At 47.5% G+C, this 27,765-nt stretch overlaps 1 protein-coding gene across 4 annotated transcripts; it reads right to left on the bottom strand.

Moving 5' to 3' along the window:
* Positions 1 to 201: 201 nt before the first annotated feature.
* On the bottom strand, positions 202 to 27,765 carry DBF4B (DBF4 zinc finger B). 4 transcript variants are annotated; one of them, XM_019476242.2, is made up of 12 exons: positions 27,594 to 27,762; positions 25,937 to 26,106; positions 24,104 to 24,310; positions 22,082 to 22,132; positions 16,651 to 16,720; positions 14,714 to 14,784; positions 13,854 to 13,890; positions 7,630 to 7,675; positions 4,696 to 4,812; positions 4,217 to 4,343; positions 3,364 to 3,488; positions 202 to 2,518 (listed from the first exon to the last, which is right to left on the bottom strand). In XM_019476242.2, exons 1-12 carry the CDS (start codon positions 27,616 to 27,618, stop codon positions 1,054 to 1,056), a joined length of 2,511 nt encoding a protein of 836 aa, XP_019331787.1. In that variant the 5' UTR covers positions 27,619 to 27,762; the 3' UTR covers positions 202 to 1,053. The 4 variants fall into 4 exon arrangements, with proteins under 4 accessions (XP_019331787.1, XP_006278653.2, XP_019331791.1 ...); XM_006278591.4 differs by having other exon boundaries at positions 25,937 to 26,109; positions 27,594 to 27,761; XM_059726906.1 differs by lacking the exon at positions 4,217 to 4,343 and having other exon boundaries at positions 2,430 to 2,518; positions 25,937 to 26,109; positions 27,594 to 27,765.

A 27,765-nucleotide genomic window follows, 5' to 3' on the forward strand; every position in this document is an offset into this window, starting at 1 on the left:
ACTCTGGGCTCCCTGGGCCTTATGGGTCACAGCACCCCACCCCCACTCTGCTTGTTCTTGTGCTACAGAAGTATGTTGGCATTGGAGGTACTTCACAACTAAGGGATTTTACCAGATTCAATGATAATAGACACTTGGACACAGATGCATTCAGCCTCCTGGTCAGCACTGCCCCAGCTGCAGGATGAAACACAATCTGCCTTGATCAGCACTCAGTTTATTCCACTTTTTAAAATTTTCTAAAAACAAGAGATTAAATACTAGACAAATGTCTGCAATTTCCAGCCCACTAAGACTGAGACAGAAGAGAGAGATCAGACCACATGCCAGACAGAGCATGAGCTAAACAAGACACCAATAGAGAATCAATACAGGCATCATCTCCGTTTCTCCTCATTAACAGCACCACAAGGAGGAAGTGCGGTAGTCTCTGGAGATATGGGAAAATAGTGAAGAGAATGTGATAGAGCCCATAAGAGCTCATCCTGCTCAGAGCAGAGTCACTTCTAGAGGAAGTCAGCTTTTTCTATGGCCCAACTGGTCTAATTCATTGTAGCGTCCAATTCATGTTTGCTGTTGTGCCACAACCGAAAGAGACAGTAGTGCTCACGCAATTCTACCCCCTCACCCACAAGACACATTCTGCAAAGCACAGCATAGGGTCTGATCACCACAGCATTCACTTATGCAGACTCCTCATTTTGGGAACTGGACATGAGGATACACAATGTTGCTTAATGGGAAGATGGTCTGTTAAGTGCTCATTTTGCCCACGCTGGCTGGGTCAGGCTGGGGAATCTTCAAGTTGGAACTGTCCAAGAGTGCAAGCAGTCCCCAAACTTTGTTGCAGATAGAGTGGTGACTACTTCCACCAGAAGAGCAGCACTCCCAAACAAATGTTATGATCTGGCCCAGTTCTTCTCTGGCCAGGCACAGGCTTTCTGTTAACACCAAGGAAATCAGATGCCACAGCAAATTCAGCTGGGTGCCGTTTGTGACAGGACTCAGTTGGTGAGCCATAGAATTTTAAGGGCCTATACAGCAAGTCATGAGCTAATGCCTAGCTGGTCCAGCTGTCCAAGCAGGCCTCAAACTTAGGTAAGGGGCTCCTTCCATTTCTGTACGACAGTTCCAGTGACTCTTATCATCTTTACCTGCCCAATCCAGTTCTGGCTTCTGCTTCAACACAGAGTAGAGATGGGACTCGTATCCACTCTCTCTCACATCAATACAGGTCCTCCTGAGAATCTCCCCATCTATGGACTGTATCCTGGTGCTTTGGAGACTATCAAGAGTAGAGAATAGCTGAATGTCCCAGTCTGACCCTGAGGAGGAGGTGGTCATATTTTCAAGGTCAGGACAAGCCTGTGGGTTAGACGGGAGAGGCTGGAGGACACAGGGATGAATGGCCATGCTTGCACAGTGGTCTCTGGCATTGGCAGTCTCAGGTACCACACTCTCAACTAGTCCAACACAGCAGACACTGGGAGAGCTGCAGTGCTCCCTTTTGGCAGCTACGGGGCCATGCCAGGTGGGACAGCCAGACTGGCTCAGGGCAGAATGAAGCTCAAGGCCAGAGTCATGCACTTGGCAAGGAGACTCTGTGTCCTCTTTGGGCTGCCCACCTTGGTAGCTTTGATGCCCTTTGGCCTGGTTACACAGAGTGGCTGTGCTCACCTGGGCTGCCTCTAGGGAGACAACATCCATGGAAGCAGGCCCTAGGAGGTCTGATGGTGATTTGGGATCCCCAGGGTCCTGGTTATGAAGCACCCATAGGGCAGGGGAACTGCAGGGCCTGCTGGAAGGTAGCGAGAGCTCTGCCGCTCCAGAAGTGCATGATGGAGCAGTTCTGTCAGCCCTGGCCACAGCCAGAATGCTGTGCCTCAAAGCAGCCTGCCCCACTCCCTGATGAACCAGCCTGCAGACCGTTGAGCCTGTCCATGTATCCAGACAGAGGGGATCACTACCCAGCTGCATCTTCCACTTCTTTTCCACACATGCACTTGGAGAAGAAGAAAGTTTACGTTTCCTAGAGCAGGACAATTCTCTTGGACAGCAGCTTGTGGGTCTGAGCGCTTGCTGGGAAGCAGATCCAGGTGAACAGGCAGCTCTCTCCCCACTACTGCAATGGGTCCCATGGTTGAGATCAGGAGCAGGGACTGAGCCAGCAGCACCAATCACAGCAGCCCCATCTGTATTGCTGCACACAGCAAGGACTTTTTTAGCTGGCCTGTCTCCAGCAGGGGGCCCAGTCTGTAGCACTGGCTTTGTAGACAGCCCTAAGAGGCAGTCCTTAGCAGGCAGTTCCAGAACAGGACAGGGCTGGTCAACTCTCTCACTGGGCTTCTCTTCAGGACTTGGGGGACATTCCCCATTCAACAAGCTGAGCCTGTCTTCTGCATTGAGCCAGAGGTCTTTCCCAGCCTGCAGGTCCTTCCTCCCCAGTCCTGCAGCTGGTGCTGTCATGGCATTTGCTTGAGAACTGGAACATGCAACTGCTGCGGGAGAGCAAGATACACTAGGAAAGAAAAATATTAAATTTAGCATGAGTTCCATGGCATGCGGCAATATCAGAGCTGACAGTAACCCAGCAGGAAACCTATGCAATACCTGGGGTGTCAGAGTCCCTACACTGAGAAGGGCAGATGGACAATAGGTAGCACAGGCAGAGCCTATTCAAGGATGTATGGCTGATGGAGTTTGACAGTGTCACCTGCTGGCAGGACAGAGTAACCACAACCAGCCTTGGCAGAACATGTTCTCATCCTGCTGATGGAGACCAGGGTGGCCCAAGTCATATGTATGACAGGGAAGAGGATGAAACACAGAGGAGGGTTTATATTTTAGGTGTGCCAAGTCCTGGAACAGAATGGGCAACTTGTGCTGGACTGGGCAAAAGAGAAATTTCATAGGAGTAAAGGACACATGAAGGGTCTGGGGAATTTTCCATTGGAAACAAAAGGGCAAGCTTAAGGAGAGAGGAATGCGTAGTAGTTTGGTCATGCATTTGAGGGTTCAACTGGCGAGAGGAATCAACCCAAATGCCCTGGAAACCGATTGGAACTCCTTTACAACTCATCCAGGCTCTTTTTTTGCCAGGGTAACAAGGCTGGGGGGCAGTGCAGGCCATTTCATCACCAGAGGTTGTACATTTGACTGCTCAGTGACCTGTTGACTCCCTATAGATTTACCAGCACCACCCCAGCCCCCACCCCACTGATCTGGACTGAAAGGTCCCATTACTTAAGCCTGACAAATCCTGACATGCTGGTATTTCAGTTCAGCCTAGCTGAAGGCACAAGGCAGGAAATCCCATGGTAACAGATTCACAGCATCCCTGCTTTGCTGCCCCATACAAGTTACCTGGATGATGAGAACCAAGCTGGGAGCTCTACAAAGTCATTGATGAGCTGCGAGATGAGATGGTCTACAGCTGCATATTGAGAGTCATCCAGTGCAAACTGCCTGTGGTGGGAGCTTTGAAGGTGCTGAAAGAAATGGCAGAGAGTATTTGGAAGACATCAGGTCAGGAAGGGAGGTGGAAATTTGAGCCAGTAGCTTCCTCCCACAGTATCATGCATATGAGACCAGAGTGCAGTCAAGCTACAATAACTAGCCAGAGACAAGAGAGAATGCCTGGATGGCAGCTGCTGGGGGAAGGCTAGAAACCAAAAGTGTGCATAAGCCCTTGTGTAGCCTATGGGGCTAAAAGACCTAACAAATCTGGGTACAAATAGGTAAGTTGCTTAGCATCTCTTCCAGGAACAGGCAAACCCTTAAACCCTGCACTAAGCCAATCCCTAACCATTCAGTTTATCAGCCTGTCATGGGACTACAGAACCTGTAATGCCCATGACCTTGGTTCCCAAAGGTTGGCATGACACTACTTGTAACAATCCCATCTCCCAGACCTTTGCACACCACTAATCCATGTGATTTGTTTGCTCCGTTCCTCCAGAGATCTTGGGATGCTTTGCCAGGACAGGAGATCAAAGGTCACAGCCAAATCCCAGCCTTTGGCTAGGAGGCTGGGTCAATTAAACACCATAAATATAAGACTTTGGTTATATAGTATATTCCTTTCCCTCTTAAAAGGGCCTGTTACAATCACATCTTCCCAAGGAGTGTCAAGACTCAAGCCAGAACCTAGCAAGAGCTAGGGAGTCCAGTGAAGAATTAGGTCTGGTTTGGGATTGGGAGCCAATAGGGCCCTTACCAGCTGTAGATCTTCAAAGGTCTCCTGACAGCACTCACAAAACCCCTTCCTCTTTTTTGGCACAGTTGGTGGAGTGGACTGGGGGCTCTTCCCTCTCTCACTGAGAATCATACAGCCCTCAGGGACTCTGCAAGGAAGCAACACAAGAACCCCCAGTAGTCAGATCCTGCATGAGGGCTGCTGTTGGGTCCTGATGTAACATTTACTTGGATGCCCAGAAGGGTCGAAGTGGGAAAGCATGGTCAGGTACAAAGCACAAAGCAAGGGACTCTGCCCATTGTCCAACCCTCCCCTCCCCATCTGGGAGAGTCAGCCTCACTGGCCAGGTTGGGTAGAGCCCATAAAATAAGAAAATTGGAGAAGGGAAAGTGTCTTTGCCTTGAACCACAGGAACAAGGGGCAGCCTGAAGGGAGTCACCCAGCATAGGCACATGAAGTTTAGTGGCAACTTGCATAAGGGGAGCTGCAAATTACTGTACCTCGTTTTGCAGGAGCTTGAGGGGCTTTTCAGAGGCTCAAATGGGCTGCAACCTTTTGGTGCCAAGAAGTTCAGATCAGGGAAGCTCTTGAACTGGTGGTGTAAGGGCCTGAATCGCCTGAAAGAGCAAAAGCAAAATTATGACAAACTCGTAATCAGGTCACAGTTTCTTGGGTCAGCAAGACACTTTTTTCATTCTCTGGCCTGGCATTTGCCCCTGACACCATTACCCACAACTGCTGTGACAGCCCTCAAGGTTTCCCTTTGCTTGGCACTTCCCAATTCTCACTGGATTAGGAGCAAAATCAAACCTGGTGCTACTCCAAGAGTCAATGTTTACACAAGGTCCAATTTTGCCATGATTTCTGTTTGGGAAAAGTAGCAAGACAGGCAGCTTCTCAGCCTTTATCCCCCTACCCCTTTAAAAATAGAAACAACATTCACTTTGTCTCTTTCCCTCCCCACCCTCATGCACAAATCTGTTCTTGTCTGATAATCAACATCTTCTGAAGAGCGTTAAGCCAGTCCCATTTATTTCTAGCAAGATTATGCTGGTGGCATTTGAGAGGGATCTAGTTTTCTCCTTCCCCAGCTTGGTTCCCTTTATTGTTCAAACCTCAGCCACAAGACACCGACATGGTTTATATTTATCGTTTGGACCGCAGCAATGATCAAGACTTTGATTTGGGCTAGGATCCACTTGCACCAAATATACAGGAGAATAAAAAGACTGTCCTTGGCCCAGGTGATTTGGCATCAACTTTCACTCTCCACTTCATCCACTGTTAGAGTGCTGAAGTTCCAAAAAAAGCATGGAGAAGTCATAAATGCTGACATTTCTTCTTTTGCATTTTGCTGCGGGTAACTACAAGACCTAATATTTGGCTCTATAGTACAAGGAGCACATTAGAAGCCTTAGCATAAATGCCTCCATCTTGTATACATCCTGCATTAAATAAAGATAGAAACTGCACGTTGCTGCTGGAAGCCTGTAACTCAAATAATACAAATTCCCAGTAAATCTTGTCTAAAGACAGGCTTGCAAGGCCAGATTCCATGCTTCTGCTGATTTAAAGAGGAAAACATTAACTAAGTGCTTAACCATGGTAATATAAAAATATGTAATATAAGACCCCAGCGCTCTTTCCTGCCCAGGGCAGGGGGTCGGACTCAATGATCTACTGAGTTCCCTTCCGACCCTGAAAATCTATCATAAGTTCAGGCACACAACTGTGTACCTGAATGAACACACACCAGAAATCTATCAAAGACAAAAATACTCTATTAACTGTGGGTGCACACTCCTCACAAGACAGCCACTCTCTCCCAGTCTCTCAGTTCTAATCCTCAAAGAGAATTTACAGAACACCTTTCGTAGACGAGCCTATGAACATGATTTCATAAATCTACTGGATACAAAAAAAATGGACTAGATATGGACATTGAATTTATGGCACACTATAATCTGCCTGCCATTTGATAACCCCACGTAACTTGTCTGCATGTTACCAGCTACATTCTATCACCAATTCAACATTCCCCCTGTCTCACACCTATTATCCCCATTCCCTCAGATCCTCACTGCCAGGTATTTGCATTTTCACAGACCTGCATTTTGCATATTGGCTTCTATTCTACCCAGGACAGCACACATTACACCAGCAACCTCTCCCTATGCCTGAAGAAGGGTGTTTGTGCCCAAAAGCTTGCAAAGAAAATTTTTCCAACTATATAGTTGGTCTAATAAAAGATATCACATCTATCCAAAGAACCTTGTTTGCCTATAACCATGGTAACACAAACAAAGTAATTGAAACCTCTTACCATAAAGAATAACACTCAGTAGGAAGAGTAAAACTTAACTGATATAACCTCTGAAGCTCATCCTAGTTAAACAATGCTAAACAATGAACGTAGAATCTTATAAATTCTTCACTTAGCTCGAAAGGGGGTATCAATGCCTTTCATTAAGATACACCAAAAAGATAGATGTCATCAATGACTGCGTATCTGATTATGAGTCTGAGGAAGATTGGGGTAGAGCAGAGGCTGACAGGAAATGAAAAGACTAGCTGAACCACCAGCAAGAACTCAGAGATCCTACATATCCTCCCAGGCACAAGTATGTTTTTGGTACTCCCACTGCCTGATCTGAATACTAGTTAAACTTATGTTAACTATAAAGTGATCCTCTTGAAAAGAAACAGGTGCGCGCTCTCAGTTCCAGGGCACTGTTGGACTAAGTAAGCTTCCTTTGTTTTAATTTGGGGGAGGGAGGGAAGGCTTCCCTTCATGTAGCTGCTTTTGCAGGCCCCTTTACAAGTTTACTTCAGAGCAACTAAAGCACAGATGCTATAGATATTGCATTTGCCTCACTTTTTTTTAAGATAGTGAAATGCTTTAAATAGGCAACTCTTGTTAAGCTGCCTTTGCTCCTGTACCAAATAGGGAACCTTGAAAAGGCTTCTCCACAGATTTAGAAGACCAGCACTGCTACAAGTGAGTGGTAGAGTAGAAGCCCCAATGAGAACATCACCCCTTGGTAAAATGCTCTAACTGCCAAGTAGTCTGGTCCTATGCAGTCTATGCTCGTCTGATAGTGAACTGAAATCAAAGAGAATAAGCGTCTTGTCCAAGGTCACACAAAAAATCCCTAGATGAAGTGGAAGTGAACCGTGGTCTTATTCTAGTATCCTTCTTCTACCTATCACTTTGTGCTCTGGCCACATCCCCCCACCTCTTCAAGGAATCAACAACTCCCCGATGAAAACAGAGGTCTTGGAAGGAATTAAGCCATGGCAAAGCTGAGCCATACACTTCTGCCCCTAGATATGAGACGGCAAGCAGTGTACACAAGGTATCCTCCAAGAAACCTTGACAGCACAGCTCAGCTTCCAAGTCAGAGACATGTCAGATTTAAGCAGCTCTCACCCACCTGCTCTGGTCTTCAATCTTCAGAAATGGAGGCTTCAATTTTCCCACTGGAAGAACAATTCCACAGTTAGCAGCTTCCTGGACATGCCCCAAACCCCTTCATTCAGTCCCTGCTTACAAAGAAAGGGGCTCTAGAAGCTAAAAAGTTTTCTTGGCATTTTTAATAATTCTGGATGCTAAGCTACCCTTAAATATGAACCAAGTATAACCAAGGCAGAGCTGTTTGCCAGAGTCTTCAGACAGCTTGGTTCAATCACACCAAGTGGCACCTACAGCTCATTCTACAGGTCAGTTCTGGAACCTAGTGATGATGTCTACATTTTGATGAATACCTTTCACTACCAGTTTTAGTGAAAAGCCTCCAACATATTCCCTTGACCACCAGCTTCCAATCTCTGTGCAGGTGCCAGAAGTCTCCCTGTCACTGACAACTCTAGAGCCCCCAACATTTTTGACTACCTTGTAGAAATAATCATATACAGTAAAAGCTCTGTTAACCAGCATCCATGGGGAATGGGGAGTGCCGATTAATCAAATATGTTGGTTATCTGAGAGGTTTTTTCCCAAGAAAGAAACTAAGCCTTAATTTTAACTGTGATAAAATAACTTTTAATATAACATTTTACTATAACAACTTTTAATATTTTAACTTTATTGTTCCTTATATTATAGTTAAAATATTTAAAGTAAATAGTATAGCAAGATGGTGTCTCTGACAGATGTCAGTTAATAGAGAATTCCGGATGGTAAAAGTGCCAGATAATGCAGCTTTTACTGTGCTTGCAATACAGTAAGCAATAGAATATGAAAGTGTTACAAGTTTAAAGGAAGCAGCTACCATGAAGAATAATATACATATGTTAGTTATTTGAATACAGGTGTGCTATACGGCCAGAACCAAAGTGCTCCAAGTTCCCAATACCTGCCGCTATCAGCACGCTCTGTGGGAGGGATAGATAGAAGTTACCAGTTTCTAGAGAAGAGCAGGCAATGGGAAGAATTGAATATAGATTTAATAGGGTGTCAGGATTTATTGGACATTTATCTGACCGGGAATCAGGTTATCTCCCAGAAAAAGATTAGGCACTGCCTTCACCCCCACACCATGATTTTGCTTCTTTGCAGACAGCACTAAGTAGAAGGGACCTGGCATTTCTCAAGTTATGACAAGCTACATAGCACAGTAGCTAAGGGGAAATCTTACTCCATGCTTTCTCAGCCAATGGTTTAAGCATTCATTCTGTTTCTAGGTGCCTTTATAGAGAATCTGGCATAGCTGTCTGAAACTGCCAAAATTTTAAAGGAAGATTGGAGAATCTCCTCTTAAAGGACTGGAAAACTAGAAAAAACTGACCCTTTTTGCACCTTTCAGATGAACTTATGCCAGAATGGGCAAGTTTCAATCTTGGGCTCTCAGGAACAAGAGGGCTGTCCACCACTGCATTGACTAGATTTGCTCTAAGAGATATGAGCACATATGATAAAATTTCTCTTTCTTTAATAAGCTATCCTTGATGAGTACATGGCCAAGATGTTCCAGGACTTGCTGAAAGTCACATTTTAGCAGCTATACCTGGTCTGTGACCAGTTGGTTGAAGTTTTAAACAGTGACGAACTCTTTCAGTTAGTGTTATTCTGCAGCTGAAAAGCTGAAGCAACTATTCATCCCCTCCCATACCAAAAGTTTAGTGTCTAGCATCAATGATCAGCTTTTCCTCCTGCTTCTGAAAATCCTCCAGCCATCTTGAGTCATTTGTTACTAGGAAACTTTTGACCCAGCCCCATGACAAGGACAACCAAATCCCTCTGTAGCTCTCAGCTTGAACATCTCAGACACAACAGTAATAGTCATGGACCGCCAACCTCTCCCAGATACATGGCAACCATTTCAAGCTAGCCTTGAGGGGACAAGTCTGTCCTGGCTTACAGGCAACTCCACTAGTTTCAAACAATGTCTCTCCAGCAATAGATTACCTCATTCAATTTCTCACCATACCACCACGCCTTGCTACAGACTCAAATGCCGGTTTATGCCTGCTCATCAACACAGACCACATCATCACTATACCAGATGCCACAAATTATAACATCAAGGTTCATTCACCCACTCCTCCACCAAGATCATATATGCCATCATGTGCTTACAGTGCCCCTCTATTATCTATATTGGCCAGACAAAGCAATGGATGCTGATTCAACATCAATTCCAAAAATGCATGGTAGAACACACTTTAACATCCCTGGGCATTTCACACTGACCTCAGAGTAGCTCTCCTCAAACAAAAGAGCTCAAAAAAACCCAGAACACACACAACTGAATGTGAAACTGCAAAGCAAGTAGTCATCCAAAGATTGGACTGTATTAACCACAGTCTCAGCAGGGACCATGGTTTCTTATTCCGTTACCTCAAATAGCTGTTAATTCTGGCATCCCTCCAAGTGTTAACTGCTTTGTTCTTCTCAGTTTATCTAATCAATCCACTTATTACCACTCTTAGCAATAACCCTTCCCTTCCCCCCCCCATCCCTTTCCCTTCTACACATAAGCTTTTCTTTCTGCCAGTCCTTTCATAGCATCTGACACAGTAGGTCCTTGCCCACAAAAGCTAGTACCACTCTGAACCAGTAAGTCTCTTAATGGTGCGGACACATATAACTAAACTGTTTCAAGAAGCTCACCAAGAGGAACTGGGTCATAATTGTGTTGGTTCAGAGGTGTCCGTACATATGCTGCCAAGAATTGAACAATCACCTTTTAGGCATTATAATGATGTCAAAGCCCCAGAGTTTCTCCAGGATTTCCCTAGCAGAGAAGGAAGAATCCAACTGACTGCCCCCTTGCTTCTGTGTTCTCAGGAAAGAGGGTGCTGCCCAAGGTCTCTGCTGCAGGCTCTAGCTTTAAAAAGATTCTCTGGGAAAACAGCTTCAATTTCAATTCCAATTCCCTCTTCCCCCTAGATCAGTAGATTTTATAGACATTAGGGCTAGAAGGGACCTTGCAAGATCATTGGGTCCAGCCCCCTGGCCAAGGGGCAAGAAGTCAGCTGTGGTCAGATCACCCCAGCAAGATAAGCATCCAAGCATTTCTCAAAAGGTATCCAGAGTAGGTGCCTGCACCATTTCTGCAGGGAGTCTATTCCAGACTCTGAAAACTCAGATAGTAAATATGTTTTTCCTTATGTCCAATCTAAAATGGTCTTCCAGCAGTTTGCGACTGTTAGAACTTGTGTTCCCTTGGTGTGTCCTGATGAACAGACATTGTCCCAGGTCCTGCACACCCCTTGTGTATACTGATAGGTTGCCACCAAGTCACCCATGAGCCTTTGCTTCTCCAGGCTGAAGAGTCCCATGCCTCTCAGCCTCTCCTAAAGCCTGTTCTCTTGACCTCTAATTTTGTGCATGGCTTTCCTCTGGACTCTCTCAAACTTCTCCATATCCTTTATGAAGTAAGGAGCCCAGAATTGGATGCAGTACTCCAGCTGCGGCCTCACCAGGGCAGAGTAAAGCAGGAGGATGACTTCTTGGGTCTTGCTTGAGATGCATCAGTAGATGCAAGTCAGACTTTTATTTGCTTTGCTGGCTGCAGCATTGCATTGGTGGCTCATGTTCATCTTGTGGTCAATCATCACCCCCAAGTCTCTTTAGGTCGTGGTGCTAGTGAGTGTAGCACTTCCAAGCCTACAAGTATGATGTGGGCTTTTTCTCCCGAGGTGGAGTACCTTGCATTTCTCTGTGTTGAATGTCATCAGGTTTTGATCCACACACTTTGGTGGGTGGATCAAAAACCAGTCCAGGAAGGCCTGAATTGCCAGTCTATCCTCTAGCATGACCACACTTCCCCATAATTTGGTATTGTCTGTGAACTTAGCCAGTCCACTTCTGACACCCAAATCCAGATCATTTATGAATATATTAAAGAGTACTTGCCCGAGTACCGAGCCCTGGGGGACAAAACTGGTCACCACATGCCATGTTGATGCAGTTCCATCTATTATCACTCTCTGGGTCTGACCACGGAGCCAGTTCCCCAACCTTTGGACCGTAAGGTGGTCAAGGCTGCAATTCTCCAATTTTACCATGAGGACATCATAGGAGACCGAGTCAAAAGCTTTTTTGAAATCTAAATATATGACATCAACCTCTTCTCCTTTATCCAGATGATGTGTCACCTGGTCATAGAAGGAAATGGAAGTTGGTCAGGCAAGACCTACCTGCAACAATGCCACGTTGGCTCTCCCTCAGAACGCTGCCTTCCATTAGCCTGTTTTTGATGGTTTCTTCGATGATTTTTTTCCCCAAGATCTTTCCAGGGATTGAGGTCAAACTGATTGGTCTGTAGTTCCCTGGATTTTCCTTCCTTCCTTCGCATCATATTGGTCCTCTTCCAATCTTCAGGAACCTCTCCCAAGCACCACGAGTTCTCAAATATCCTTGCCATTGGTTGTGCTATGATGTCAGCCAACCCTTTTAGCACTCTTGGGTGCAGCATTCCATCCAGGCCAGTTGACTTGTGGATGTCCAGCCTCTCAAACTGTTCCCTCACAAGATCTTTGCCAATTATAGGTGTATGATTACCCTTACCCTGGGAATCCCGAGTCCTGTCAGGCAGGGTGATCCCCCTGGGCTGGTGGAAAACCAACGCAAAGTAATCATTGAGAAGATTTAGCTTTTTCCTGGGTGTCAGTTGTCAGCTACCCCATTTGGTTCAGCAAGGGTCTAATGTTGCCTTTGGGTTTTTTTTCCACTTCCCATGTATTTAAAACAGGACTTTTTATTGTTTTTGATTCCCGTAGCCAGTTTGAGTTCAGTTTCAGCCTTGGCGTTTCTGGCCCACTCCCTACAGGTGCAGGACATTGCTGCGTAATCCTCCTTAGCGGTAGTTCCCGACTTCCATCCCTTATAAGCTTCTTTTCAGATTCAAGAGTTCCACAAGTTCCCTACTGAGCCAAGGGGGTCTCCCAGTCCTTTTCCTTCAGGCCAGAATGGACTTCCCTTGTGCTTTTAGGATGACGTCCTTAAGGAGCGACCACTTACCGTGGACTCTCCTCCCTGTCATATCATGGTCCCTCAGGGCCTCAACAACCAACCACCTGAGCTTGTGAAAGTCAGAGAGTTGTGAAACCTCCTGAGAAGCCTCCTGTGAAAGTCAGTAAGTGGAGGCGTGTACCTTCAAAATACCTGTCAATTGCTGGGAGAGTGAGAACTAAGTCACTGCACAATGGGCACTCCATACCACAGAATAGCTGTCAGTTCCATGCTGGTCAATGAGAATTGGTCCATTAACTACTGTTTCTGCCTATTAATTACTAATGGTTTCTCTGTGCCCTCCCCACCCACCTGAGCAGGTGCAGTACTAGAGTAGCTAGTTGCCCTGCAGAAGTTGGGGCAAAGAGGATGAGGGGCCTCGAGGATGGACCAGTCACAGAAATCTTTGTGTCTGCACATAATACAGGACTGATTCAAAATAATACCCGATTATCCCAAGTAAACTTTGGTTTAAACCTGGAACATTTCCTTACTAAATAAACTGCATTTATAACAGTCTAAGTCAGGGGCGGACAATTATTTTGGGTGGAGGGCCGCTTACTGAGTTTTGGCAAGCCATCGAGGGCTGCATGACAGACAGCCAGGGGCAGACAAATATTAATTTTCTAAATTTGGGGGGGGCCCCCCATGGACTGGATAGAATGGCCTGGCGGGCTGCATTCGGCCCCCGGGCTGCACTTCGCCCACCCCTGGTCCAAGTGCCCACACCCTGAGATGCCACCCTGCTAACCTTCAAACTTGGCTAACCACCTTTGACCATTTGTAAAGGAGCAAGAGGCAGGATCTCCATTTTCTCCCTTTAAATGTTCCCCTCTCTGCCAGAGTATTATTTGAGACTTTCAATTATGCAGCCAACAGTGGATTAAGAAAATGTATTGCCTGTAGCAGTTCTTGCCAGTACTCAAGAGTCCAAATGCCCTGGCTGTACTGTACTATAACTTCATTTTATGAGTTCCTGAAATCAAAAAGCATAAAGCCACATCTCAACTATACACCCTCAAAGCACCACCCACACCTCAGTACAGCAGGCAAACCCAGTAAAATAGTGTTGGAATATTCAACAAAAGCAGCTCTGATAAGACAAGCTTCGTTTTGTAGAAATTTTAATTTGGGTTTCAAATGCAGATTCCCAACCAGCTTTACATATAGTAAAGCCAAGAACCAAGCATCTGTACTAACCTTTAGGAACTCTTGGCCCAAATGCAAGACTTGTTACCTAGATAAAGGGAGAAAAGAGACAGAGTCAGACACTGATGGCATACGCAACTCCGATTCCAAAGCAATGAGAAAAGAGAACGCAGCTCACAGCATCCTCGTTCACTGGGAACTCCAGGGTTGCTGCACCACAAATGAGATTTTTTTAGTTTGCAGTGTTTCAATCTTATTCTGCAGCATCTGAATAAGGCCAAGATCAGATCAGCAAACAGATTCCTTGAAACAAGGTTAACCAAGCTGCCCCTTTCAGTGTAGTCACCCCTACCTTTCACCCATTTCAAACACCATGAGAAACAGGATTAATCTAAAAGCCTGGCATACTGACCCCGTACTTCATCTTCAGCTCTGAAGTAAACGTTCACACTGAAGCACTTACCTACTATAACCCTTAAGTCATTGAGTTACTGCTTTCCAAGATAAAATGTCATGCCCTGGAGGTATTAACTTCATTTTCTTAAGTTCCCAAACCTATTCCCTTGCATTTAACTGTGTTAAAGCACATTCTCTTGGACTGTGACTATTTCAAGTCAGATCACTCTAACATTACACCCATTCTCATTACTCAATCTTTGTACAATTTTGAACCTTATCAGGTTTTATACACGGTCTTCTAGATCACAACAGACACTGAAGTGCATTGGAATAAGAACTAATTCATGGGGAATAGTTTACTCATTGACATGCAGTGTTGAGAGAAATCAATGATCCATTTTGTTGTGAAAGACTTGTTCCCTGACACTTCAAGGAGCTGAAGTGAAAAGTACACCCATTTCTATTCCTGGTACCAAGAAGACCCCAACTTGGGCCAGGTTTACATCAGTTACCTCCATCTTCTGACTGGATTTCCTTGCTCCTGACATGGTGAGCAGCAGTTGCTGAATGTAGGCCATCATTTCTGTGCAGGGTAGGGTGTTAAAGAGCCAAGCCCAAGCAAAATAAAGGAAACAGTTCCTCCTTGCCTCAAGTGAGTAGAGTATTAAATATAACAGCCTATCTAGACATGGGGTGTCAAACATACAGCCTGCAGGTCAGATCCGATCCATGAAGCCCTAAAATTCAGCCTGCAGGTCTTGGATTGATCCTGCACCACTGCATGTAATGTGGGGAGCCAGTTTGACACACTGGCTGGACCTGGAGCTGCAGGTGCCACACGGTGCAGGGGAGCAAGCCAAGGCACTTGCTACATGCAGCACCCATGCTGGACTGGCCCTGAGCACTGGCTCCAAAGCCAGGCCATACCATACCAGAGTTAGCATGCAAGCCTGATCTGGCAAGGTGCCACATGTAGCCCACATCCTGTCCAAGGCCCCTGAACCACATGCAGCATGTTCAGCCAGTGTAGCCCCGCTTGCTACATGCAGCACATGCTGGCCATGCTTCAGGGCTCGCTCTGCGCACAGAATAGCAGGACTACAGGGCTGGATAACTTTGACCCCCCCCAATCTACACCATGAAGAGTAAGGCTGCATAGCCCTAGCCTGCCATCTTCTGGCAAAATTGCAACATTGCACATTTTCCTTCAGCCAGGGAGAGAAAACCAAGAACTAAGGTCTGGGTGGGAGCAAAGTAGCATGACAATGGGTAGGTAAGCAGGAAACAAATTCAAAGCACTGCTAAAGTGGGGGGAAATACAAGAAAGAAGCTGGGGGGGGGGGGGGGGGGGAATGTTGGTTCACCCTCCCAAACCCATCTTCCTGCACCTTCCCTGCAGTGGCTCTGACAGAGGGGAAAGCCAAGTAGTGGAGGTGGTGCACTGTGCTCCAGGGGATGGCAGTAGCACATGGTGCAAAGGTTTGCTTCTGCAGGGGGGAAAAGAGGTCATCCCCCTTTTTTGCTGCCACCATGTGTCAAACAGCCATTTAAACACAAATTTTTGGCAAGAAAAAAAATAAGACATCTCCCCTGGCAGCAGTAAAGCTCCAGCTGCTGCAGCTCTGATACCATGTGCTGCCACAGCCCAGGGCAGAGAACTGGACAGTTACACCTCTGGAGCTGAGCATAATTCAAGTCCAACTGGCATTTCCACGGTGCAGAAGACATGAAGAGGAAGTTATTTTATGCCTTAAAGTCTGGCAGACTGGAGCCAGGATGCAAATCTGCAAGCACAAGTAAATATGAAGCCTTTATCACTAATCTGAGTCCAGTTCAGGGTAGCAGCAACCTTAAGTCACTGTCATGACAGCCTCTCAGAGCCCTAAACTGAAAGATTTGTTCTCAACTCCATTGCTAGCAACAGGAATCTGCACCAAATGGCTCCAATGTTTTCCTCCGGCACTGACTGTCTCAAAGATGGAGAGCAAGTGCCCATTAGTAAGGGTTCATCACTTGGACTGAGGTACTTCAGCAGGACAAGCTGCTACCCCTGACAATTCTGATGTCACCCCCTGTCTGTACTTTGAGACTGTCAATCAGCAAGGCTACCAGGCATTATTCTAATTGCTGAATGCAACAGCTGCATTAGGTGGGAAAGGGAAGGGCCACAGAGTGCAAGGGAAAGAAGAGGGAGAGGGGATTCTGACCAAGCCCACTCCTTTTGCTAACAGAGTCGACGAACTTCTAAAGACACTCCCATAGAGACCTTGAGTCCTCAAGCAGCAAAGCCTCAGTTTGATGTGAGCCATTCTTTGAATAATTCTTCCTTTCCTATAACCAGATGCACCAAATCACCCCTACCCCCTAGTTCATTAATTTGACAGGAAGCTACAGACTGGAAGATCATTAGCCATAAATTCCCATGCACACAGTCCGTGGAGAAGGATACCATCCACATGCAGGATCCGGACACCCCAGGAGCGAGCATTGGCAAGGATGCTACTGCCAGCCCAGGTGTCCTGCACAAAGAGAAGAGACTTGGTAAAACACAGACCTGGACAGAGAAGGCCAGTCTGAAGCCCCAGACATACATTCCGCTTACGACATGCTTAACCGGTTACTCACATCTTAAAGCACAAACCAACTGCACATTCAGGGGATTAACGGCACAATGAAATAGAAAACCAGCCACAAAGTTCTATTACATAACCTATGTGTAATATTACACGTATTTTATGTAATAACTTTTTGGCTGCCTTTTATCCCACTTTAAATTGAATGCATGGCAGAGCAGACTGCACAAGCGTAACTGGCCCAGTACAGTACCGACAATCAGCTGATCAAGACTGTTCCACTGTGGTCTCAATCAGCTGACCATCAGCAGACTGACTGATCAGGACTGCACAAGGACTCAAGCACAAGAGTGGCCCCAAGCAGCTGACTGTCAGCGAGCTCTGGTAATCACATGGGGGCCCAAATTGTTAGCTGGCTCTGGAGATCCATGGCGTTAATTTGCTAATTATCAGGCACTCGGCTTTCAACTTGCTGAAGCAGGGGGAGTCCAGCATCACAGTCCTTGGCTCCCCCTGTACTGGTAGTATGGAATGTTCCCCAATTCCAAAATTGTGCTTTCTGCCACACACAAGGCCTTCGATACGGTATCCCACCCCATACTGGTGAACAAGTTAAGAGGCTGTGATGTGGATGACTACACAGTCCGGTGGGTGGCGAATTGGCTAGAGGGTCGCACCCAAGGAGTCGTGGTGGATGGGTCGGTCTCGACCTGGAAGAGTGTGGGCAGTGGGGTCCCGCAGGGTTTGGTCCTTGGACCGATACTCTTTAATGTCTTCATCAGTGACTTGGACGAGGGAGTCAAATGTACTCTGTCCAAGTTTGCAGATGACACAAAGCTATGGGGAGAAGTGGACACGCCGGAGGGCAGGGAACAGCTGCAGGCAGACCTGGATAGGTTGGACAAGTGGGCAGAAAACAACAGGATGCAGTTCAACAAGGAGAAATGTAAAATGCTGCACCTAGGGAGGAAAAATGTCCAGCACACCTACAGCCTAGGGAATGACCTGCTGGGTGGCACAGAGGTGGAAAGGGATCTTGGAGTCCTAGTGGACTCCAAGATGAACATGAGCCGGCAGTGTGACGAAGCCATCAGAAAAGCCAATGGCACTTTATCATGCATCAGCAGATGCATGACGAATAGGTCCAGGGAGGTGATACTTCCCCTCTATAGGGCGCTGGTCAGACCGCAGTTGGAGTACTGCGTGCAATTCTGGGCGCCACACTTCAAGAAGGATGCGGATAACCTGGAGAGGGTCTAGAGAAGGGCAGCTCGTATGGTCAAGGGCCTGCAGACCAAGCCCTATGAGGAGAGACTAGAGAAACTGGACCTTTTCAGCCTCTGCAAGAGAAGGTTGAGAGGCGACCTTGTGGCTGCCTAAAAGTTCATCATGGGGGCACAGAAGGGAATTGGTGAGTATTTATTCACCAAGGCACCCCCGGGGGTTACAAGAAACAATGGCCACAAGCTAGCAGAGAGCAGATTTAGATTGGACATTAGGAAGAACTTCTTCATAGTTCGAGTGGCCAAGGTCTGGAACGGGCTCCCAAGGGAGGTGGTGCTCTCCCCTACCCTGGGGGTCTTCAGGAGGAGGTTAGATGAGTATCTAGCTGGGGTCATCTAGACCCAGCACTCTTTCCTGCTTATGCAGGGGGTCGGACTCGATGATCTATTGAGGTCCCTTCCGACCCTAACATCTATTAATCTGTGTGGCACAGCAGGAGGCATGACTGTTGGGATTGCAGCTCAGATCCCATCCTGCCTTCAAATGAACATCTGTCAGCAGCCTGAATGCACACTGTTCCAACGGCTGCCTTACAGCTTTTCTGGCCTTGACAGGTTGCAAGTTGGGACTCTGAATCACATCAGTCAAGTGATTCAGAGACTTTAAGGACAGGACCAAATACCTGTGACAAAGAAGGCTAGGTAAGCTTGATTCTTGCCTGCAGTTGCAGTGGGGAGCACTTTGGGAAGCTCAGTGTGGGCAGACTTTATGGTAAATAATGCTAGTATATAGTTCCTCAAGTAGGACATCTAGATGCCCTTTTCACCCCAGGGGCAGATGGCAATCTAGGCCTGACAGCAGGCCACAGACTGTTTTGATTTGTTCCCCATGACATAATGTTTCATTGTATTGGGTGAGTGTTGTTAGCAGGTTAAGACTATCATTTTGTAACTGTTCTGTTGCAAGTGTAGCTCACCGAGCCCCGGGGAGTGAAGCTTTGAGGGAGCTGGACAGGAAGAAAAGGTCCCAGAGTAGACAGAGAGAAAGAAAAATGAGGACAGAGAGAGCTGCAAAGGCATAATAAAGACTGCTTGTTTTGAAGCAGCATTTGCTGTACTGCTTGGGGCACTAGCACTCTGATAACCCTCGTTTAAAGAAGAAAACCTCTTCCTCCTTCTCAGGAGCTGAGCAAAAAGGAGGAAGTCCCAGAGGTGGGGGTGTTATGGCTCACTGCGTAAGCCAGAAACTGAAAAAAGCCAGGGTCTCAAAGTCGGGGGCTTGTCCCTTATGAAGTCATATTAGGGCTAGTCACACTAGTCAGGAGAGAAGGAGACCAAATAAAGCTGCTTCTTGGGACAGTCCCAAGGAAGAGCTTTCTTTCCCCTTCCCTTCTGGAAGGGCCAAGGTGATCCTTTTTCTTGATGTCACAGCATCAGCCCCAGGATTTTATTAGATACCATTTTGAGAACCACTGCATTTCAAAACCATGGTCTTCCCATAGGTAAAGCTGCAGTGTCACTGCTCAACAGTACAAAATTCATTCTTTCACACGCTTGGAAATGACTGGTATTTAGAGAAATGAGATTGGGCAGCCTGTTCCATACTACTGGAAGGCAGAATAGCTGTTTCCAGCTTAGCTGATCAAGAATCTCAGTCCTGTTGTCTCTGACCTGAACAGCCCCAGATCTGAGACCAGGGGATAATTGGGCGAGGACCAACCATCAGCTGATTGTCATACTCAGCAGCTCTGGCCCAGTTGTCAGGCATAGGGCTTTAAGTCAACTAATTGTCAGTCCTAGGGCTGGTTCCCAACCCCAGCCTGGTTCCAGCCCCAGATGACTGTCATAGATTCATAGATGTTAGGGTCGGAAGGGACCTCAATAGATCATCGAGTCCAACCCCCTGCATAAGCAGGAAAGAGTGCTGGGTCTAGATGACCCCAGCTAGATACTCATCTAACCTCTTCCTGAAGACCCCCAGGGTAGGGGAGAGCACCACCTCCCTTGGGAGCCCGTTCCAGACCTTGGCCACTCGAACTGTGAAGAAGTTCTTCCTAATGTCCAATCTAAATCTGCTCTCTGCTAGCTTGTGGCCATTGTTTCTTGTAACCCCTGGGGGCGCCTTGGTGAATAAATACTCACCAATTCCCTTCTGTGCCCCCATGATGAACTTTTAGGCAGCCACAAGGTCGCCTCTCAACCTTCTCTTGCAGAGGCTGAAAAGGTCCAGTTTCTCTAGTCTCTCCTCGTAGGGCTTGGTCTGCAGGCCCTTGACCATATGAGCTGCCCTTCTCTGGACCCTCTCCAGGTTATCCGCATCCTTCTTGAAGTGTGGCGCCCAGAATTTCATGCAGTACTCCAACTGAGGTCTGACCAGCGCCCGATAGAGGGGAAGTATCACCTCCTTAGACCTATTCGTCATGCATCTGCTGATGTACGATAAAGTGCCATTGGCTTTTTTGATGGCTTCGTCACACTGCCGACTCATGTTCATCTTGGAGTCCACTAGGACTCCAAGATCCCTTTCCACCTCTGTGCCACCCAGCAGGTCATTCCCTAGGCTGTAGGTGTGCTGGACATTTTTCCTCCCTAGGTGCAGCACTTTGCATTTCTCCTTGTTGAACTGCATCCTGTTGTTTTCTGCCCACTTGTCCAACCTATCCAGGTCTGCCTGCAGCTGTTCCCTGCCCTCCGGCGTGTCCACATCTCCCCATAGCTTTGTGTCATCTGCAAACTTGGACAGAGTACATTTGACTCCCTCGTCCAAGTCACTGATGAAGACATTAAAGAGTATCGGTCCAAGGACCGAGTCCTGCGGGACCCCACTGCCCACACTCTTCCAGGTCGAGACCGACCCATCCACCACGACTCTCTGGGTGCGACCCTCTAGCCAATTCGCCACCCACCGGACTGTGTAGTCATCCAAGTCACAGCCTCTTAACTTGTTCACCAGTATGGGGTGGGATACCGTATCGAAGGCCTTCCTGAAGTCTAAGTATACGACATCCACCCCTCCTCCTGTGTCCAGGCGTTTTGTAACCTGGTCATAGAAAGAGACTAGATTGGTCAGGCACGATCTGCCCGCCACAAACCCGTGCTGGTTTCCCCTCAGCATAATTTGTCCTGCTGGGCTCTCACAAATGTGAGCCTTGATAATTTTTTCAAAGACTTTACCAAGGATGGAGGTGAGACTGACTGGCCTATAGTTGCCCGGGTCCTCCTTCCTCCCCTTTTTGAAAATGGGGACCACGTTAGCCCTTTTCCAGTCCTCCAGGACTTGGCCCGTGTCAGCCTGGGCCACAGATTAAATTAAAGGCATCATACAAACCAGCCACAAAAGTATTCTCTATTATTTGTGTAACATTTTTATAGCTCATTTCCCATTTTATGGCACCTTAAATCAGGGGCACATTAAGCACTCTTGCCACTTATGCCATGATTAACAAATTAATCACAGTATAAATATAACATGTAGAGGGGAACCACAGATACCCACACCAGTTTACCCTATTTCACTATTTAGTTGTATGCACCAATTAGCTGTCCTCTTATTGTCGAGCCTTCCTTCAAACAAAGCTTTCTGGAATATGTGTCACTTTTAGGAGTAATCTCTAAGAGCCTTGAAACTCCTTACTCATATCTATGGCTGACCAACCAAGCCTGATGCTATTTTCCAGGAAAGTAGCAGAAAGAGGTAGGGGAAAAACTGAGTTAGAAGCAAAGACCACATTAAACTAAAGATAACAAGGGATGAAGGGAGGAGAAAAGCTGCTAGAAGCTGGGGCCTTGTTGAGCCAAGGGTTTGCTGAGGCCGTAGCAAGATAAGTGTCAGGGGCATAAGGCCCCAGTCTGTCCAACACAGACAACATGGGAGGCACTGCATGAGCAGCTAATCCTTAACCAATACAAACTGCCTGGAAAGCCTGCCTGGAAATGCTAGTTTAAACAGAGAATTTAGACCAATGATAATCCCAGAGGGTGTTTGACAAGAAGACAAAACAGGGACTCTGCCATGAGGACAGACTGGAGCCCAGTGCCTCAAACATACCCATTTATACAGAAAGTGCATCAGTTTGCTACTCACCTGGTTTCTTATGACTTTTTGCAGCAGCTCCTTTCCCCTGCTGATCAGAGCCTGAAAGAAGAGACACAGCAAGCAGCGTGTTAGAGCAGAAGTCAGAAAGGTGGGACCAGCACATACGACCTGCTCCCTTTGGGCAGCTCAGTGTTATACAGAGGCCGCTGCACTTCAAAGCATCACCTCCATTCTATGCTTCCCACTCCTGAGCAACAGGATTTAGCATTCCCTAGGGAGGGAGATTTTTAAAGTCTGAGCACTTCCCCCTATGTTAGGCTCTACAATGAAGATGCCCTCCATTGGCCAAAGACTGGCTTCTCTTGACCAGCCACAAGCAACCTTTGTATCTTGTGAGGCTCCACTTTCCACACTCCATCTCAAGGGTGGAAGGCAGCCTTACAACACATGCCAGGAAAAGCCAGAGTTATACATATCCACACCTGCAGGTCAGGTCCAGCAGCCTGGCTCAGCCTGCAGCAGGGGTCCTGGTGGGTAATGCAGCAGGAAGACAAGGGGAAATTCCCTATGCCTGAAGCAAAGCCACCTGACCTTCTGTGTCAGACCATCCAGCATAGGGCATACTGTAGCAGGGTATCTCATTAATTCTTGGAGGTTACTTCTAGATTATTAACATGGCAAGCTATCAGTAGTCATGAGCAGCTTCATCCCCTCAGCAGTTTATATGCTATAAAGTATAAGCAGTTCCACAGAGTCATTGATTACTCAAAATCTTTGCCTACCCAAACCATTAAAGAGCTCTCACTGACTAGGTCATGGGAAGGACTCTTTTCTCTGGCAGCCCTAATTTCTGCCTTTCCAAATCTCCCAATATACAGGGCAAGACCACGTTGAACTGCTGTTTTATAGTAATATCTTGCACCCAGGATGGATTTGATTTAGATTAAATCAAGTTAAATCATGATTTAAATCACTGGTCAGGAAGCCTCGATTTAAACATTGTTTCTACAAAAAGTGCATTCTTGTCATTAGATATCCTTTATTCATTTGACTTCTTGAAACTTTGCACTTTTAGAGAAAGGTAAGGGCTTGACTGTGTGTACACAAAAAAAAAAAACACAATTAAATAAAACATTCCAATTTACATTTTAAAAATCCGATTTTTAATTTTTTTAAAAATAAATCTTTGATTTTTATCCACCCTGCTTGCCCCCAAGTCAGGCAGAGGAGTGCCAAACATGAGAAGTGTAATCCTGATGTTTTCTTTGCAGGTGGGAGAGGACAGGTGGGAGCCCCACTGACCTCCCCAGTTTGACAAGCCAACGGCAACTCCCTGATGTTTCTTCTCCTTTGTGAGTAGGGCTGCCCAGTCCAGTAACAGGAAGATCTGTTCTTACTCTTAGGGGTAGGATAAGATTCATCTCTTCCCCACTAAGCAGTACCAGAACAAATCAGGCAGGACATGAGCCAACACCACACAAGAAGTAAATTGTCTACTAGTATTCATCAGATATTATCAGATGGACAATTTCTTTCAGTATTTGAGCTAGCTCTCCAGCTTCAGCTTGAACTACCTGTTATACTGTGCTATTGGACACCAGCACCCCTGAGCATCTGCATGATGTTAAGAGGATACATTCATTTATAAACCAATATGAGTTTAACAGGAAGTTATAAGTTTTGATAGTCTTCCTAGGTATGTCATCATGTCAATGTGAACATCCCAGCTGTGCTGTGGGGGTCAGTTTACCTCCCAATACTTTCCTCTGTTGTTTCATTTGTTAGCCTACCTTGCATACCATAGTGTTGCTATATGATGGCTGTTCTACCAATCCTTGTAGATGGATTACAGAATATTTGGGATGGAATATACTAGAAAACTACAAAACTTCACAGCTTCAGCCCCTGTCCCAAGAACAGGAGGCACTGATCAGTGTCCCAGTCCTGCTCACAGACAAGCACAGAGCAGGTGTGTTCAAGCAAGGCTGAGTCAAGCACATCCCATATCCACTGCTGTTCTCTGGCCCTCCCCTCTCAAAACCACCTCTGCTTCAAGCCTTGAATACTTACAGTATTTACACTGTCTGCTGGCTTGGGAGAAGGCCTTGCATGGCACCCCCCTTTGGATGCAACAGAGGGCAGGATCTTTGCCTTGTCATCCCAGGAGGCAGTGCTGCTTTGTTTTTTGGTCTGCCTCCCAGGCCTGCTGTCTAGTTTGGCCTCTTTGCTGCTGGAAACCACGTAGCTGACTTCTTTGCTCAGAAAGCTTTCTATCATCTGGAGTCAGAGATAAAAATATAACCAGCTGCAGAACCACAACAGTATATTAAAATCTGAAACTTTTTAGTAGCCATTCAAATGAAGTAACCGCTGCCTTTAGCTTACCCCACCTGCAGCTGCCCAGTGGGCAAGAGAAGTTGAATGTGACATTGTCTGTATTTTATAAGCAATTTCTCCCATCCAACACCATCCCTTACTGCCTTCTCTACTCAGCCCTCCCCCCAGTCATGCTGGCCAGCATGGACTAAATAAAGGTTTTGAATACAGCCCATAGTTAATTCACATGTGTGCACAGAACTCTCCCCCAGGTCCTCTACCCAAAACACCTCATCCAGAGTCACCTAATCCTACAGTGACCATATTATTTTTAAGGAAATATGGGACACTATATTTCAAGTGAAGGCAAAGCAGCATGATGAGCCAGGCAGGCAGGCCAGCAGGCAACACTGCCGCTGTGCAGGAGTAAGGCAGGTGTACTGGAGCCCAGCCCAGCCCAGCTCACCCCTCCAACTCTAGCCATTGCTCAGGAGAAGCCAGGTCGGCAGATGCAGGCAGGGTGGTGCCTGCTCCAGTCTGCCCACTTTGCTCCTGCACAGTAGCAACGATGCCTGCCGATCCACATGCCTGGCACTCCATGCCCCTTTGCCTCCCCACCAGACTGTGCTTCATACCCCTGCTCTCCTGCCTCTGACTTGGGTGGCAGGGAGGCACCAAAATACAAGTTCACCCAGGGTGCCTTTTTCCCTAAGGCTGGCACTGCTGCCACACACTCATGAGCAGCAGAGAAAGAAGAGATCACGTTAGGTGGACGATTTCAGGACTTTGGTTTCAATTTTCACCAACCAGCCGGGACAACTTATGAAATCCAGGACTGTTGAGGCCAGCTAGGATGTATGGTCATGTTACCTACTCCCCAGAAGGACTGTTTTTGAAGTCACCAAGTTTGAGAGCTCAGCTCCCATTTAGGTACCTAGGTAAGTCAGGGCTAGGTAGAAATGGACTCTTCTGAGCTTTTGAAGAGCAGTAGTGCTCATCTCCGGTCTGTGGGCTGAGTTCAGCCCATGATCCAGACTGCACCAGCTCACGAGGTCACCACATGGCCAGATTCAGTGCACAGGGTCAGACTAGCACACGGGATCAAATCACAGCCCAATGTGGTGCACTGACCCCATGCTGGATCAGGCCCGAGGCCCAACCCTGCCTGAGGGACTGGGCCAATGGAGCTAGAAAGTTGAGCACCATTGGATTAGAACCATTTTGAAAGCTAAGCTCCATGTGAAGAGAATTACAAGCAACTATGATGATGAAACAGGCCTCATATGTAGCCCTGAGAACAATCTAGGCCTCCTTCACTTGGGAAATGGGAGCACAAGCAGTGAACTGCCTTGAGCTACTCAGGAATACACCACTAGAAAGTATGTTAGGGTCTGGTTTGGGTTTGTTTTTTTTGTTTTTTTAAAGAGGCATGTTGTATTCCACTGCCTCCCTTAAATCCATGCAGCACTCCTGGCCCTTAACACCATGCTCCTAAAGCACTGATCACTCCTTTGCCTCTTCTGGAGCTAATGCACGGCTGCTTCATCCTTTCTGAGCTTTCCCAGGGAGAGGTTCCTTCATACTCACCCCGCCCAGATGCTTTATGGTTTCCAGCAGAAACTGTGTGTTCTTGTTGTTTGGCAGGTCCAGGTAGAAGGATTTCCCCAAGAAAGGCTGGTTACAGGAGGAGCCAGCTGTTTCCAACTGCTTTCCTAGGTGTCGTCTTTGTCCTTTGTCTGCTCTGCAGCGTACCCGAGCTACTAAAAAGACACACCGCTATGTTGGTCATACGGGTGGTGGGAAGTAAAGAGGGTCTATAGGAGGAACAGGGATAACAGACCCAAATACTACAGAGCAACACAGAACCCAGCACAATTCCAAAGAAGAAACAATTCTGTCTCCTATTGTTTCCCTGAATCCCTCCCCCTGTTCCCCACTCTCATCACAGAGAAGTGCAACGGCAGTGTGTTTAAGAGCTGGGCATTACCCCAAGCCACTTGCCAGGTCTCCATACCAGTAATTGCCATCTACTCTTCCAAAACCCCACTGCATTACTCCTCTAAAACCCCACATAGCTCCAGATGGGAAACTATCCCATTGCCAGGAGAAAAAGTGAAGGTAAACATAGACAGCCAGTTTAGCCTGGGACAAAGATATTTATCCTGGGATCCTACAGAAGTACGTGCTCATTGTCCCACGTACTTGTGAAATATCTGCCCCGGGAATCAAGTGAGGTTAATCCGAGTCAAAACGGGGGCTCTGGATCTAACTGAGGCTGTTAGCCTTAGATACAAGCTCAGTAATTCTCAACCAGGGGACGAAAGCCCGGTGGAGATCACAGCACTCCTTTGAAGGAAAGCGTAAGGAGATTAATTAGAGATCATTAAGAAGGGAATTGCAAACAAAACAGAAAATAACATCATAGAAAATGAGGGCTAGAGGGGACCTCAGGAGGTCACATCTAGTCCAACCCCTGCTCAAAGCAGGGCCAGCCCCATCTAGACCATCCCAGCCAAGGCTTTATCCAGCCCGGTTTTGAAAGCCCCCAAGGATGGAGATCCCACCACCTCTCTGGGTAACCTGCTCCAGCATTTCACTGCCTTCCTAGTGAGAACATTCTTCCTAATACCTCAACTGCCCTGGCTGCAACTTGATACCGCTGCTCCTGGTTGTCACCTGCCACCACTGAGATCAGTCCAGCTCCGTCCTCTTTCCAACCCCCCTGCAGGTAGCTGAACACTGCTACTAACCCCCCCCAGTCTCCTCTTCCACAGCCCCTTTGTAAATCCCTGGCGCGTCCACTTCTCGACTACCGCACGCAGCTCTGGACACCGCACCTCACAGAGGACAGAAAAGGGCAGCGAGGACAATGGGCCGTCCGGAGGGGCCCCCATCAGAGGAGAGACTAACGAGGCAAGGCCCTTTCAGTCTGGGGGGGGGGGGGGAGCGGAGGCGTTGAGGGCGGACACGAGGCTTTGACAAAATACGAAACGGCGAAGAGACAGCGCGTGGGGCTTGGGACGGACTCTCGCCCCCAGAACAAGAGCGACGGGTCGCCAAGCGAAGCCAGCCGGTAGCAAGTGTAAGGGGAAGGCGAGGCAAGGCAAGGCCGCTCTCCTCCACCCCGCGGGTCGGCCGGGGTGCAGGGGGCCTCCGGCGGGGCGCGCGGGCGCGGGCCCTGAGGCCCTCGGCGTCGCAGGGAGCCCGCCCGCGGGGCTCTCGGGGCAGCTCATCACTCACGTACCGGGCTCGGGCCGGGCTGCAGCCATCGGAGCAGCCGGAGAGGGGAGGGGAGGGGAGGGGGTGGGGTGGGGGCGCCTCAGGCTCCCGGCGCTCCAGCCCGGCCTCGCGCCGCAGCGACCGCCCCCCGGTTTAAACTTCCTCGCCCGCTCCACCCATTCAAACGCCGCACCAGC

Source organism: Alligator mississippiensis, chromosome 4, assembly GCF_030867095.1.
Source record: "Alligator mississippiensis isolate rAllMis1 chromosome 4, rAllMis1, whole genome shotgun sequence".
Classification (NCBI taxonomy): Eukaryota; Metazoa; Chordata; order Crocodylia; family Alligatoridae; genus Alligator; species Alligator mississippiensis.

Bases quoted from the DNA above. Each gene is read 5' to 3' on its own strand.
- DBF4B (XM_006278591.4), bottom strand. From the start codon at position 27,618: ATGGCTGCAGCCCGGCCCGAGCCCG. The intron at 24,311-25,936 runs GTGAGTATGAAG...CTCTGACTCCAG, and splicing joins CCATAAAGCATCTGGGCGGG to ATGATAGAAAGCTTTCTGAG. The intron at 16,721-22,081 runs GTGAGTAGCAAA...CTCTTTGTGCAG, and splicing joins AAAAAGTCATAAGAAACCAG to GACACCTGGGCTGGCAGTAG.